General features: G+C 38.8%; 1 protein-coding gene across 1 annotated transcript in view; it reads right to left on the reverse strand.

Annotated features, from left to right (window-relative positions):
* Nucleotides 1–634: 634 nt before the first annotated feature.
* TES (testin LIM domain protein) overlaps nucleotides 635–16962 on the reverse strand; it is a 28264-nt gene continuing 11936 nt past the window's right edge. The window contains exons 3-7 of the mRNA XM_066183054.1: nucleotides 8918–9167; nucleotides 7448–7783; nucleotides 3960–4175; nucleotides 3281–3439; nucleotides 635–2076 (exon numbers count right to left, since the gene is read on the reverse strand). Of these exons, the coding sequence (XP_066039151.1) occupies nucleotides 1885–2076; nucleotides 3281–3439; nucleotides 3960–4175; nucleotides 7448–7783; nucleotides 8918–9167 (1153 nt within the window). The 3' untranslated portion in view covers nucleotides 635–1884. The remainder of the gene's footprint in view (nucleotides 2077–3280; nucleotides 3440–3959; nucleotides 4176–7447; nucleotides 7784–8917; nucleotides 9168–16962) is intronic.

Raw genomic sequence — 16962 nt, forward strand, 5'->3', positions numbered from 1 at the left:
CTTATCCCACCTCCAAACAGCGTTCTCACAGCATATCCTGTACAGGTTAAAGTACATAACCTGCTACAGGTTAAGTAGCACTTACATGGAGAAACCTTCTCTCACAGACGTTCTGGTGTTCCTTGGTTTAAACCTGCAAAACTGGCAAGGATACAGTTCATTGGTATGTGCTGAAATACATACACCTTTTTGTACTCTGAGGATCTCTCACAAAAGCTATACAGGCTTCAAAAACATGGATGTGAAGTTTACACCTTAGACAACATATAAAAATCCCAGTGTATCTCAGTGGGTCTCATTTTTGCAGCACTCAAAGGATCACAATGCACTTTATTTTCTCAACACATTACCTCACTTGTATGAATTCAAAACTTTCCATTCAATGTCTTAAAATAGTTTACATGAACAGAAAATAACAGTAAGTTCTGAAGTTGTGCATTTGTTGGAACAAGACCCACTGTTTTGCTCCTATAAGCACATCAACAATGTTACACAAGACAGTAACCACTGTACAGTAATACAGGCCTCCAGTTTTTAGGAAATAATGTCCAAGCTAAAGTAAAGTATGGGAACATTTCCCTTCCTCCTTACCTCCCCTGAAGGGGATTGAACAGGAACAGAATTAGTAGACAACTTAAGTGAAAACCACTAATTTTATTCATAGATGTTACAATACAATCACCATAAAACTTACAAGAACTGAATGTAAGACTTGCATAGATTTTTATTTAAAAAATAATTGCCTTATTATTTTTTTCAGGCCCCATTCAGTGTTTGCCACAAAGACATCTAAGAAACTTCACTGTAGGGTCTATAATTATTAAAAAAAAAGAAAGAGCCACACATTTGGTTTATCTAGTAAGCAAAGCTAATACACAGCTGTGAATTTTTTTCACTCAAATAAAGGAAGTTTTCTGGGAAAGACTTCTTCGTGCTTTGGTTTAGAACATAAAAATCAAAAGCAGGGTCCGTTTGCAAAAATACATTCTTGGAAATGCATACAGTACTGTGTGCCACATCCCTCTTGACAGAAGGCACAACTTATGAAAGGAACATTCACAATATAGAACAGAAGTCAGTTCTGAAAGGCTAACAGTGACACCCACTACTTCTGATGGATTATTTTAAACTAAGCAAGACCTGCTCTTATTTTCTAACACCAACACTCCCCACCCCCAATGTATAACATAACTTCAGTATTTGTAAAACTAAAACTTTTCCAGGCATGAATGGTTGCAAGAAAGAAACCTGAGCCAACATTTTTCTACTGGTGGAGTTACTTTCAAAACTAGACCTAAGAGTAGTCACTATCCCCCAAGAACCCATGTGACAAAACCAAAGAAATTATTAAAGGCAAATTTTTTTTAGTGTCATTCTTACTGCATACTTCAAGTCAGGAACACAAAGCTGTACATGGGAGTAAAACTGATCATTTTGTCTAAAGTGCTTGAAGAAAGCAGAAAAACTATAAAATTATAAATTAGTGAAACCAGAGGTGAAAGAGTTATTTATCATACAAAGCAAGATAAATTGGAGCATTTTCACATCTTCTTGTTCCATCAGACAGGATACAGCAAAAAGATTCTACACAGTGAAGAGCTCCCTTAGAATGTATAGAGTTTGTAACACATTTTTTCTTACATTTCTGTGATATGAAGAAATTCAAAATAAGACTCAGAAACAGTATTCCAAAAAATAAAGTATTATTACAGCTAAGAAATGAAGATTATATAGGAAGCTTTTGACATTAAAAAAAAAATCTTTGGGAAATGCTATTTAATACTTTCAATAATTTTAAATGCCCTGACACTATGTATTTTACAGTAGAAATGCAAGAGCCTTTGGAACACAGCAATACTTAATGAGTTCTGTGCACGTCTTCTTTCATGACATCATCTTTTCCTTACATTCCACTGAGCAGAAAAGCATCCCTTCCATAGATATGAACTTCTGGCCAATTAGGCACTTGCTGCAACAGGAGCACAGGAAACATTCCCGTGTAGCATGCCAGTTGAAGTTGTTGTATGTCACACGCTGAACCTCGGGATCTATGGCATTATGACAGCCTTGGCAGATCTGGTTAGAAATAAACCAACACTGAAATGAAGCATACACATGCTCTCTTCAAGTGCAATAAAACCTGGAACTCTTAAATGGTTTTGGAGGAGATAGACAGGTGTTAAAAGAAACCTTTTAAAAGGTCTCCAGCTTTTGATTTTTTTTTCTTTATTTTTAAAGTGTTTTGATTACAATTCAGCTGAGGGCACAGAAAAATAAAATGGACACACAAGTTATTTGCTGCTGGGACTAAGCTTAGACAGTTATGATGGTTAGGGTTTCCCAATACCAAAGTAATCATAAAAGCGTTTTCTGTCAAACAGCACAGATCTTCATATATTAACCTAAATATGTGAAGAGATTAGCTACAAATCTTCCTGTGCATTGACAGCTCTGTGGCAATGCCAAGTAATTAAAGGTTATTAGAAAGTCTTGAACGCAATTCATCTTAAAATCTGGTTGTTCACAAAGTATAATTTAGATAAAGTTAATGTTTTAAGAGGAGGAAAAAAAAAGCCTCCAAAAAAACAATTCCTCACACCTACCTCAAAATATTATTAACTGCCAACTAGAAATGACCGCTTTTTTTTTTTTTTTCTTCATTCACTATATAAACCATCTAGGTGCACATTAGACTGAGCCCTCAACTAGTAGCTAGTTAACTTACGGATATGAATGCAACAGCATTTCAGATTAGTTTCCAGCATAACCATGAATCAAGAACTACCATTCTTTTCCAAACTTCTAGCTGTGTCCTGTCAATCACTCTCCTTTATAACACATGTGGTTAGAATTAAATGGAACAAAAGTCTCTAGATTGCGGTTATCACTACAGGCTTTTAGCAGATCAGCTGAAGTTGATTCCCAACAGGCTCAATGAACTAAACATTTAGCAGCATCACTCATCTTCACCTCCTTTACTCCTTCTGTTACCAAGTCCTGCTTCACCACTGGCTAAGTTCAAGGTGTTTTTCCAACAAGTTCCCCCTGACCCCAGCAGTGGCTTTTGTTCAAGTTTATGAAGGGACAAAACACTTGCCTGCCTAAACTTGTGAGTATTGGTGGGATTTTTTTCCCAGAAGGGGAAGAAGATGACTGACTCAAGCCTAAATGCACATTCAATTTATACACCTCAGATACTCCCAGACTGAGAAAGAGTTTGAAGCTCCATAGACTTATGTTCCCTTCCTTCACAACACCAAGACATTTGCAAGGACCTTACCACAGCATGGTTCTTCATGTAGCAGGATTTGCAGACTGGCTTGTCATTCACTGTTATATAGGTTATCCCAGCCAGAACACAATCACAATCAAAACAGCAGAAGTGTTTCAGATGCCAGTTTTGCCCTTCTGCGAGAGTATATTCATTGCTGAATATTAGCTGTGAGGAAGATATAAACAAGTATACAAGTAAACAAGTGCATTCATTTGAACAGTGTACCTTTTAATAGCCTGCTGATCATTTTGTGATTTGCCAGAACTCCCAGTGGTTCCAACACTGTTTAACTATTTCCTAAAAGCCCCCATGCTGCTCCCAAGAGCCCGCAGATGCCAGAGGCCCAAGGAGGGCTGTTCCCTGTTGCTGCCCAGGGTCAGTTTGGCCCCCAGTGCCCCTGATAATGAGATCACTGCAGAAGTGGAACTTGTTGGAAGAATTTACCCTCACATATCACATCTTATGTCCCCACAGATTGTGCAAAATCACCATCAAATCCAAAACAAACTAGGGATCTTCCTGAATGTGCAGTGTCCATATTGGTTTCAGTTCTTTGCAACTAAAATATAAACTAAACTGGTGAAGGCATATCATCTTCCTACACTAAAATGTTTTACTAAACTCCTAACCACTTCTCAGGGGAACAAAGTTACGTGCGAGAAGAAAGGACTAGGGTATTTCCTACCTCATCACATCCAGCACAGCGGGGTCTTTCACTATCACAATAATGTCTTCCACAATACAGGTTACCATTCTTCCAGAAGTAGATCATGTCTACTAGAAGTTCACCGCAGGTGCAACAAACGAAACAACCTGGATGCCACAATTTGTCATATCCAGCACGTTCTGCATACACAGCTGGGTCGCCTTCCCTCATGTTCAGTTTGCAGTGATAGCAGGACTGGAAAGAGGTTATTACCAAGTTAATTAAGTCTTTGAGAGCTACATTTATAAAAATTACACACTATTGATATTTTTAATAAATTCCATCTTTCCAGACTGAAATTAAAGCATTAGTTTAATCCCATGAGTAGACAGTAGTGGTTCAGGATATACCCGTACCAGAGTTTAGGTTTAACTAAGCAACTCAAGATGATGCACTTTCTACTGTCATAGCATTAGTGCTCCTTAAAAGGATCGCTGTACTTTGCTGTATTCACATCCTGCAATTGCAGTCCAGTGTTTAAAGAAAACATCAGGCAATTAAAATTCATGTGATGCTCTGTAAATCTTACATGCTTAGGAACAAGGAGAGAATAATGAGCCTCCATCCAAGCTAACCAACTATGACCAGAACGCGTGACAAAGAAACAGCTGTACTTATAGGTCATGAGAAGACCGAGCCATATCTGCATCACTGGTGGGGAAAATAAAAAATAAGTGAATATTTCAAATTGATTCTGTTTAAAGCTATGTTCTAGGGATGCTAGTTACTCATGGCTGCTGTCCAACAGTCTGTGATTAACAATTTTAGGACAGAGAGGGTGACTATGGATAAACTACAAAAGGTACGTACACAGCTACACTGCAAATAGTTTGAGAGTTCACAGTCAGTCTTCTGCCTTGTACCTGCTTACAGAGAGGGTTTTGCCATCAAGTAAAAAAAACACAGATGATTTATGTTACTGAACCAAAAAAATTTTATCTACAGTTTAATCACCAGTCTGGCATTTCCTGCACTCCAGCTGGTCTGTGGACTGGGCTGAACATCCTGGGAAGGTTTTCCTCTATGACTCATATCAGCCACAAATGGCTTTGTGTGTGCATGTAAAAATAAAACACATATGAAGTGCCTCAGCTGTAAGGCATATTGATCAGAACCCAGATGCCAGACAATTTCAAGATATATAGAAACACAAGAAAAGTGGAAGAACAACTTGCAACAGAAACAGAATGCAGAATGTAGAGAAATTAATTGGAATGAAAGTTCAAATATACATGTATATAAAGGCTTCTGACCTTTCTACTTTAGACCTCATGCTCAAAGAGAAGTCCACTGGAAGGTTAAGTAGCTGCCTAGATCCAGGTCTAAGCAGTGTGACTCGCCTACCATTTACAACATCTCCTGCTTTGGTGGTTAAAAGTTACACAAAAATTTCCTTTTTTGCAAGATGAAAATACGCTGAGAATCTATTTTTCTTTAATTCAGCTTTCAGACATGGAAAAGCTTTATATTTGGAAACACAGAGCCAATTATTATTATTATATTTGCATTAATGGTGGAGACCTGCTTGTTAGTGTTGTTGCATTTGCTTTTTAAATTTTTTATCAGGTTTCTATGAAGTGCAGTCTTTTCCTATAAAGAAAATTAATTTTTCAAGACGTTCTTTTTATCACAGCTACAGGAATACAGCTTTCAAACTCAGTCTGAAAGAAAATGTATAAGAAAATTGGATAAGCAAAAATGCAGAACTGGTTACAAAAAAAGTGTCAACAAGGATGGCCTTTCTTTTGCTAAGTATTTAAGAGCTCTTCTTTGTATCAATTCATGTTCAACTGTTAGAAAGCAGTTGACATAGTGCTAAATCATATAGCTGAAACACAGTCTCATTGCAAAAATCAGACCCCCCCCAAATACTTTAAAAACTCCCATATCTAAATCCTGATTGTTTAACCCAGTGTAAACTAAGTACCTAACAACAGATAAGAAACCCAAATGTTCACTTATGCTATTAAGCACGTAAAAGCCTGTCTCAGTCACAGCCCACAGTAATAATATGTGCTTGGCAGGAAGAATATGCAGGCACTGGACTAAGAAAAATTGGGAAGTGATCAACAGATGTAATGTAAAAACAAAGCACCTTTTGATACAAGTACTCCAGAGGACAGAGTGCCTCCTGCTGTTGACTTATACTATAGTGCAAGGCAGTTGGTCAGCAGGGTATAATGCAAGATATGCATTTCTGGAGGTCTTCCTTGAGGAGATTAAGTTGAAAATTGCTGTTGTGAAACAACAGTAAACCAGCAGGAAAGGCTGATTTAAGACGGAATGACAGTAACCTAATCAAGCCATGGTAAAATAACTTTTTAGTTTCTTTAGATTCTCCATAACAAGACAGTGACAAAAAAAAAAAAATTGCAAATAGCTACAGGTAACCAAATGGCACAGCTTGAAAATTTTCAGAGTAAGTGGCCATGTCCAAAGCTAAAACCTAAGTGTTGATTTCATATTTCACACCAGTAGTAATATATACTGTCAGTTCAGAAACAAACAACAAAAAAGCACACCACACCAATAACACCAAAATCCACATTTTACAACAAATGTTAAGCAAAGCTTTTTCTCCATCTAGAACTTGTATATTCATTCTCTGTAAGCAACCTGCAGAAAATTTTAAGGATTCATACATATATAATATAATAGCAACATATCTAGAAATCAACTTATAGTAGAGCATTTGACACTCCTAAGTAATGTCTACCTCCACTACACTAATTTAATGTTCCTTCAGTAATCCTACCCCTATTTTGTATTTGTAATTTTTAGCTGAGACATACACAGCAGTAGTTATATGAGAAATACTGATTAAAGGTACAATTTTTGAAATATCAATCAAAATTGGGCAGTTTTATGTGTCTTGTTTTTATTGAGCTATTACAAGGAGCAATCAGATGCCAAAGGAAAGAAAAGGTAAGAAAATGGAGCGGAATATGAAAAGAAGGCTAGTCAAAAGAGCCATTGCATGGCGTAACTTGTTGGACACAGGATGGAGATGTGTTACTTTATTATTCCTTAATTTCATTTCATTTTAAACACAATTTGTCAAGTGGGTAATTTCAGTACTCTTTCAAGAAAGAGAAAACAAGCTTCAAAAATTAAACTAATGCTTCAAGAGGAGAAGAATGTAACAATTAGTCCATATGATGACACAAGCTTTTTGATTATTCTTCTGTAAAAGCCACCCTAATACACTAACTACCAAGTTAACATATTTTTGCACTGAGGATGAAAGCGTCACCTGGGAAGTTACTTGCTGAAATGCATTAAATACTGTCAGAAACCAGGGCTTTATGCAGACATTCACAACAATTTCCAGTTCCCCTTCTTTCTTTCCCTCCCCAGATTTTTGCTCTTCCAAATTAACAAACAATTTAAATGGGCAAAAAATGACCAAATACAGCACTCAGATGATAATGTACCTTCTTGCTTTATCTTTCCCTTCTTATACTTACATATTGAGATGCTTTCTGATTTGGGGACTTCTCCATTGTTCCAACAGCAGATGAGGTACCTCTGCCACCACCATTTTTCAAGTTTTTCTCATCAGGAGCTCTCACTCCCACCTCACCAGGAAGCTTGACATCTCCTACACCAAGTGCCTCTCTTTTGTACTTCTTCACAAATTGTTCCATGTGCCTAACTTCATTGGGAGAAAGCTCGTGGCATTTGGAAGGATCCTGATCATGAGCAGGCAGCTGCTTTGCCAGCTGCTTCTTCCTGTACTGTGCGCCTTCCGAGCCAGCGACGGGCTGCTTCTCCCTGGGTAACATCTGCATGTACTGCCTAGCCTGAATCAGGAGGAATTAGACATCAGATGGCACTTCAACCACAGACCCATTCCCATAAGCAAACACAACTCAAATAATCTCTGCTGTTTTTAGTGACAGTCAAATTTGTCAAAACCAAGGTTCTTTCCATAAACATTAAGCTCCTGAAACAGTAATGGAGATAAAATACAGCAGACGCATTAATTGGCTTCTTCCCAGAGTAGGAGACAGGCTCCTTTTTCAGCCTTTTACAACATACAGAAGAGAGTTATTACTTCTCTGAGTATATAACATTTACACAGCACCTTGTCTCTATCTATAAATACTGATCATGAGTACAGTCTTAGAAAAGTAGAATCTGAAATAATCTGCTTGGGCCATACAGCCTGTTGAAGAAATAACTCTAGCTAAATAATAGAAAAAAAAAAAAGTCCTAGTTTTAATAAAGCAATGACAAGGCTAAAAATCAAATCGGTAACTGAATGTTATGTAAGTCTTAGATGGACACGGTTTGATTAATTCACTGAAAAGGAGTCATTTGAGATAATGTCATTCTGGCATGCATTGCACATTTTTGGTAAAATAAATTAGTAATTGATGTTTGAAAAGTGAATCAAGATCCTCATAAGGCTATCTACCATCTCCTCTACTTCAGCTGAAAATACACTGGAAGAAAGCTGTTCTTTTAGATGCCAATACTGACCTTGTTCTTACCAAATACAGTAAAAGCTATTACCAAGACTAAGTGTTCCCCTTAAGTTTAAACAATGATATAAATTGATGTCATGTTCGGTCTTTTTCTTTAAGCGCACAAGCCATACAAATTTTTCAAGTTTATTGAAGAAGAAATAAAAGGAAAAAAAAAAAAAAGGGAGGCAGGTTACAGAAACTGGTCTCCAGGGACTTAGTAGATAACTCTTAATCCTATGTATTAAAAAACTACCTCATCTCCTTAAGTTTTTCAGAATTTCTACATACAAATATCCATAATGCAAGATGACAGATGCAAGACTCATTAAACAGGCACCATATTTTCAGTTTTGAGGAGGAAGAAAGGAAGACTACAAGAGGAAAAGTTATCTTTCCAGTAAGCTCTCCTACTTTATCTCCCACCAACTCCTGCCTTGAACATGAAAAAATGTGAGTTGGACTTACAAGAGTCTGATTCTGAACAGGAGGAGCCCACTCATAAGTCACAGTATCGATGGATATGTTCTTGGCTGGCACTGGGCTGGTCAGTATCATTACATTGCGTTTATACATGGGATTGCCATCACTCTTCAGCTTTGCAATGAGGGTTGTGTATTTTGTGTCTTCAAAGAGTTTCCCAACTTTCCGATCGTCCTCATTGCTTGAAGGGATATCATGCTCCTCCTGGCCACATTTGCAGTTGCGGCATATCTTCCTGAAATTCATGAAAACAGCAACAAAATTACAATCTCACATCATCTGGGTGCGTAGCCACCAGGAACCCAAACCCGTCTTCAGTGCTTTCTTTAGGAAAGACACGGTTTTTTCTGCAGTATGTCCAACACCTCCTTATGTGTCCTGTAGTATTATTTACATTATTTATTTGCAGGTACTGTTATCAGATAGATATCAGTTGACTACACTAACGCATTTTGAACATGAAGCTGTGTCATTTCTTCAGTTATATCTCTGTACTGATCAATCACATATATATCCACTGTCAGTCACCTACCAGATTTATTATAACTTAACGCATCAAGAGTCCCCCAGCAATCATTTGCTTGGGCTTTTAGTTTTTCAGTTGCTCTTCATACATTCAAAGTTACACACGCCATACTATTTTCTTCACATGTATTTCACCGTATGCATGATATTTGGTTATCACCAGGTTGCTATCATGCGGGAACAAATACTTCCTAAAAAGGAAGAAAATGCATGCAGACACACAAAGAGTGTAATTGCACTAAGCTCTGTTCAAAGCACAGCATTTAAAGGGAAGATGAAAGAAAAGTTAAAGACTTATACGGACAAAGCCTTTCAAAACAGCTCTGAACCAAGTCAGAGGTACTCTGGCACATGCTGTGGAGAGAATTTTCACAGAAATCAGCCTTAAAAGGTAGAAGTGTATCTACTTACTTGGATATAAATTCTATTCTTTCATATACAACACATTTCAACTGCTTTAGCTAACGAATATTAGAAAGCAATTTGTTACCTTAAGTGTAATTAAACAATTCACATTTAATGAACAGAACTTTGGACTAGACAAGCTAGTTCATTATTTATTAACAGCATCTCCAGAATACCAGTTCAAAGCAGTCAGCCACAGCATACAGGAATTAGTGAAACTAGATGGTAACTAAAGGTTTTTATTATAGACTAAGAAAACATATAAACCTTCTGGATCTCTAGAGTCTGAAGAGAAATGAGCAGTGTTTTACCCCATTATATATTCTTCATACAGCAAATAGCAGAAACTATTAGCTATAAAATGCTTCTGAACCCTGCTTGCCAAAACCCATCAGACTCTAACTTTGTTCTGCATCTTGCTTTATATAGTCTTGAAGGCAAGTTAGGTGCCTTAAGATAAGGTATGTAATAGGAACACAACAAGAACATGCCATGACTACAGCAATCCCCTGAGGAAATGGGAAAGGAGGGAGGACCTTTAATTGGCCACCTGAAGTGATACACAGCCAGGCCCAAACATATGCTCTCTCTATGTCTACCAGTTTAGGATGAGGGTTACTAACATTTCAGTGTGTGGTGGATGTGGTTACACCACCCTGGTCATGTGGTTACACAGAAACCATACATTGTGGTAACTTAAATTCTAAAGCCCACTCCAAATAAAAATATCTAACTGCGATAAAAATGAGTCACTCATGCAAAATAAGAATGTTAAACAGAAGTGACTCCACTTTGCAACACAAACACCTAGAGAGATCATTAGCTGAGGTGTAGACTGTTTGACAGCACCCCACTCATTTCCACAACAGGAAAGATGTGCTGAATTTCAAAGCTGATACTTACTTGGAGAGCTACTAAACACTAATCACTTTGCAATATCCCAGTTTACCAAAACATTCAGGCATGAACTACCATTGCCCATTAAGCCTAAAAACTACACTATGCATCTCAAGTGCTCGAAACAAAACTTTGCAAGATCTTCAGCATCTGTCTACACAAGTCCTTTACGTAGATAATACTTAGAGACTAATGTACTAATAAAGCAATTCATATTCACTTTGCTCATCTTTTATGGCATGCATGTGTTTGTATCTTATTACCAGTTCTCAGTCATCTTTTTAGAGATCTAATACCACACAGAATTGCACCTTGCATTTTGCAGATTTAGTGATTCACACCATGATCACCGTGCAGCTTTATGCCTCACAGCACACATGCTACTGCAATTGAAGCACTTTGTCCATCCAAACAATGACACCAAACACTTTATTTACTCTTACAACTTAAATCTTTAGTAATAGTAACCCCCAGTTTTAGTCTCATGTCTTGACAGAATGTGATTTAATAACATTGGTGAAGACCAGATGTTCTTGGGTTCCCTCCACAGATTTATGCAATTGAAGTATGATTAGGCTGTCCAGAACTGCCCTGCTTGCAAGACAGACCTCAGTAAGAACAGTTCATATTGCTGTATTGCCTGTGTGGTCACAACTGCCAAGTGACAGGCTACACACTCTCCCCACTCTACAGCATCCAAACCATAGTAAAGCAGCACTGACAGCAGTCACAGACCAGATCACTCTCCACAAGCTGTGGTAGAATTCATCCTAAGACTTTCATATGTGCTGGAAAAGCCACAAGAGCACCTTATTTTTGCTCATGTTACATCATGAAATTGTGTATCTTTCTCCTAATAGCATTCTTTCAGAATGCAGAATAGCTCAGAGATCCTGTTTCTACTTCTAATAAGATGAACACCCTGACTTAGCTGCTGTCATTATTCTTGGTCCCACCTTGAAGGCTGTACATGTTTCACTGACTGCAGCTACCTGGGAGAGGGTCTGGGGTTTTTTTGGGTTGGTGGTTTTTTTTTTTTTTTTTTTTTTTTTTTTTTGCTTTCCTCATAAATAGGTAGTTGCAAAGAAGTGAAAGCACGCAATTTGTCCTTACGTCCTTCCTGGAAAACTGGCATAGAACTCCTGTGCTTTATACTTGCATTAAAAATAATGAGGTACTCAATAATCTTCCCTACCCCTGCACACACTGAAATTAAAAATTTGACTGTGTACATTTCAGTCTAATCTCCTTGCGTTTTCAAAGTTAAGTGAATATTTCTTAGCCAAGTTTGCAAGAAGCTGTTACAGGGGCTACATTACAAGTGTAATAGTGGCTTTGGCATTAGAACTTGTGTACCATTATGCCTCTGAATACAGGACAAAACAATACAGAAAGAATGTGGAGAATGCTGAGTCACAAAGTCACAACTGATGTCAGCACATCTCAGTAAATTAAAGGAAAATCCCCTAGGCTGTTGCCATTTCCCATGCTCACCAATGCTCTCCCTGGATCACAGCCACATGAAGATGTCCATACAGCTGCTAACAGCCCAAAAAAGTATCCTGTCCTGATTTATAATCTCTCCTCTTGAGTAATTTCCAGTACTAAAAGATATCCAATTGATATTTACACACGTAACTATTCCTGAATAGTATTGTTTCCAATTTAGTCCTAACTTCTTTCACTAGTTGCCCCAGCACATTCCTGCTCATTAGTCACTCACTCTCCCCTCTGCAGAAGGTATATGGCCAATCACTTCTCTTTAGAATAGACTGGCTGGTTATTTTTCTGACTTTAATACAGTTATCTCACTGAAGTGACCCCATCCCATTACCTCAAATTCAGATTTCTCAAGTCTGCCTGATAATTGATGCTTTATTTTTACCTTTGATGTTAGAGTGAAGACCTCACATGCAAGAGTAAACAACTGCTCTTATATACACCCACAGACATTTAAATATATAAAAACGTATATGCTTAGATAATTTTATCTCCTTTGACTCTGTCAAGAGGACAGGCAGTGAAAATTTCTTGTTCTCTCCATCTGCATTATAGAAAACATTTTCTCATCACTTGACGACATTCACCAAGATCCCTGCTGAAGATGTTAGGGACTCCTGCTTATGTCTTCACAGCTCTCAAGACCTCATTAAAGCAGAGCAATTTTCCTCCACACACATCTCAGCAATGTGAAAAGCTTTTCCCACTCAAAACACGGAAGTAAGGAGGGAACTTCAAAATCTGTGGAATCACTGTAAAGACAGATCTATTAGATAGTGCCTTGCTAGCAGGTCTTGAGTAGTTACGAAGAAAGATATAGAGATTCCATCCTCTCAAGCGATGAATTCCTGCATCCTGAATGTCTATCTATAGGAAGGATCGAAGACTTCCAGTTCCTTCTCCAAAACCAAACGTCAACCACCCTCCCAATTGTGTATGTTTTGGTGTATGCAGAGGAAAAATAAGATGGATCATGACCCTTCCTAGGCTGGTTCCTAGTGACAAAAGGCAGCAGCTACAAGCATAGAGAAATCCTCAGCAAATACCTGGCAAGTCCTGAGGCTTGTGCCCTCCATGCAGAATGACTAACCTCTTCCTATTACAGAATCACAGAAATCCATATGATTCTTGAGTATCTCCAGTGAGGGAGACTCCACAGCCTCTCTGGGTAACCTGTTCCAGTACTCAGTCACCTGCACAGTAAAGAAGTTCTTCCTCATATTCAGGAACCAGTTTCTGCCGCTTGCCCTCTGTCCTATTGTTTGGCACCATCAAGCAGAGCCTGGCTCCAGCCAGATGTTCCAGCCCATTAATCGTCTTTGCTGCCCTCCACTGAACCCACTCCAGAAGCTCCATGTCTCTCTTGTACTGAGGAGCACAGAATAGGACACAGCACTCCACATGCAGAATGCACCCCAGGACACTGCTGGCCTTCCTGGCTGACTCAGGGACAGCTTGTTGCCCACAGGATCCCCAGGTCTTTCACCACCGAGTTGCTTTCCAGCAGGTCAGCCTCCAGCCCTGTGCTGGTGCAGGGAGTTATTCTTCCCCAGGTGCAGGGCCCTGCATTTGGCTTTGTTGAATTTCAGATGGCTCATCTCTGCCCATCTCTCCAACCTGTCAAAACCCTTCTGAAGGGCTGCACAGCACTCTGGTGTATCGGCCACTCCTCCCAGCTTTGCATCATCAGTGAAATTACTGAGAAGGCACATTGCTTCTTCATCCAAGTCTATGATTTTGCAATTCCTTCTGTTATGGTTTCTTGCTATTAATGTAGCTATAAGTAATTGCAACTGCTTTGAACTGCATCTCAATGCTTCTCTGTCAGCTGTAGTATAAGAAAAACTTAAAGCCAACCTAAGGCTCTCCCTGCCTTCCACGTACTCTACCTGTGAAAGAAGCCACATGCTGAAAAAGATGATTCCCAAGTTTAAGATTCTTGTTTTCCGAAGTTTTTTTAACATCTCAGTGAGTCACATCAGGGACAGGTACCACTTTCTGGTATATATGCAACCAACATAAATCAGAACCTTCGCTCCTGTCCTTAGCAACTTCTCACTCCTGTCCCATAGTTCCCTCTAGTGGAAAATACATTCCCAAAGAGCAACATGTAACTGAGTAGCAATCTCTTACATCCAGCCTGACCCACTGGACATGTGTGGGGGTTGTTTTGCAGCCTGAAAAGAAATCTAGCACCTAAATTAAAAAGACCTTCTCCACCTTCTGCTGCTGTTACACTTAGACTGAAGCATGATTCTGAAGACAAATTTCAAAGCAAAAGCTATAAACACACTAAGATAAACCAGGTAGTTATTAACCATTCAACTACCATTGTAGACCACACCCCTTATTTCATTCATTTTGTGTTCAGCTTGCAACACTGGGGCTATCAGAACTTCAAAATTTAGGAATAAATTTTACTAAAGGCTTGGTTTACTATCATTTCTATGCTAGCCTCAATTTGCAGTTCTGCACCTATAAAACCTGATTACACATTGTGTCAAGATTTACAGCACAAACATCTTAAAACAGTATGCGCCACCCCAGAAGAGATACATTCCAAATAGTCCCAGTATAGAGAAGGGTGTGGCAGCTCCTTGTAAAGCCCTCCTACTAGATAGGTACACTTGGTTATTTTGTGCACTTTACAATCGAACTCCCTAGTGGAAGAACTGAGGGTCTTTTTTATGGAAATACCAAAAGAAACTGCATGTTGTCTCCTTGAGGAGCCGCGTTTTCATGTATCCGACCAAGAGCCGTGTGATGTCCCCAGGAGAGGGCAGTGTCAGCCCGGCACAGCCCGCAGCAGAACCACGCCCGGCACAGGCAGCTGCTACCGCCCTGCTCGCTGGGCTGCATCCGGCTTGGATGGAGGTCAGCGTCTTAAAAATGCCCTTACGGACCTGTGCTTTGGGTTTGTAGCCAAAACAGGCTTGACAGGACTTGCTGTTACTGGGCTCTTCTGACCCAAAGTCAAGGCTTCCCCGTTTTTGAATTCTGCCCCGTCCTCGGCAAGCAGAGAAGCTGGGAAGGGGCACAGCTGACTAATTTGTCAGCGGGGTTTAAATGCTGTATAACATCATCATGACCAACAAAACAGAAAGAGAGGATGAAGAAGTCAGGGTTTCTGACTTCTTAGGTAGTTACTGCTTGGAGACTGGCTGGACATCAGAGTGCTGGTGGGAGATGGCCAGTGATTGATTCCCTTTGCATCACTTGCTTACCCACCACTTCACCTATTAAACTATTTCAACCCATGAGTTGCCTCACTTTCATTTCTCCTCTTTTGTCTCGCACCCCCCGATGTCTGGGACAGGGAGTGAGCAGCTCTGTGGGTGTTTGGCTCCCTAACCCCAATTATTCTCCCTGTGTGTAACTGTTTCTCTAAATACAATTCTTACTTCAACACTTGTCTTTTAGAGATGAGTAGCAATGAAATAAGAGGGTAAACTTGAACTGATTTTTGATTATTCATGTTATAAAGACAATATTCTGTCCACCTGTGCTACAGTTTGTTCCTACTTAAAAGAGTTTCAGATTTAAAGGCTAACAATTAAGTAAACATATTTGGGATGCATCACTTTCCATTTATGTGGTAGACTACCAAAATATATGCATCATGCAAAGCATATTAATGTATTTTTTCCTTTGAAAGCTATTTACACAAAACTAAATTAAGGCTTCGGATTCAGACTCTCACTGTCCCCAGTAACAGCTCTGCTGAAGAAACAGCTATTTTCCAACCCATTCTTGAATTCTCTCAATTGCCAAGTTTTTCAGTATTTCAGAGGTATGTGCCACATTCGTCTGACACTCAGATGAAGCTTCTCAGACTACTTCCAGCCACCTTATTTATCTGGTCCATCCTATATGGACTCAATTTCCAAATTAAATCTTAGCTAAATAGCCACTGTTTTTACATCTTTTTCATTACTTGCTCTTTAATCCACTGCTGTCTACAAACTCTTACTTTCTAGGAGAGACAGTGTTCTGATGAGCTATGTACTCAGGACCTGGCACAACGAGCCCTAACCACAGGAAGATAATGCAATATGGATAAAGAAAAACACAGGCAAAAAGCCCCAAATACCACATAGCAGCAGACACCTTTTAACTTTGCAATCATACTATGATGTGACTAAACCACTTCAGCCATTATATTTCTTTTTATTCCAAATTATTGCATGTTAAAGAGTAATCTAGCAATTACAAGGTGTAATATTGGCAACTGAGAAGTTGTTAAAAAAATTAAAAGAGCAAAAGTTAGCTAGACGTTTTCCTCCCCCACTTGTAACTTCCCCACCTGGCACCATGACTATGAACAAGAGAGCTTTCAAATAGAAAGTAATACAATTTCTCATCTAACCATGGATAAACACTATTGACTCTTGCACTTTTTAAAATTCTCTTTATTGCATTACTTACATTAATCATGTTTTATTTTACTGTTACTTCTACACCCAACCCCTCAGTGATGCAGTGCATATTGAAAAAGTCTTTCCATAAATTATTTCTTCTACCTTTAGATGATGTTTACTTACTAGTGCATTACCACTTCTTGATCCATGTCATTAGTTTTAAGTTGTTTGTATAGCTACATATTACAGATAACAATATAGCTTCTTGATTATGTGTCAACTTAAAACATGTTTCTGCTGTGCTTTGTTTTTGCTTGCCTCATTTTCTAAACAGTCAAATATTTG

The sequence above is a fragment of the Chamaea fasciata genome, unplaced genomic scaffold (genome assembly GCF_029207755.1).
Source record: "Chamaea fasciata isolate MVZ Bird 193981 ecotype frontalis unplaced genomic scaffold, bChaFas1.0.hap1 SCAF_5, whole genome shotgun sequence".
In the NCBI taxonomy this organism is placed as follows: domain Eukaryota; kingdom Metazoa; phylum Chordata; class Aves; order Passeriformes; family Sylviidae; genus Chamaea; species Chamaea fasciata.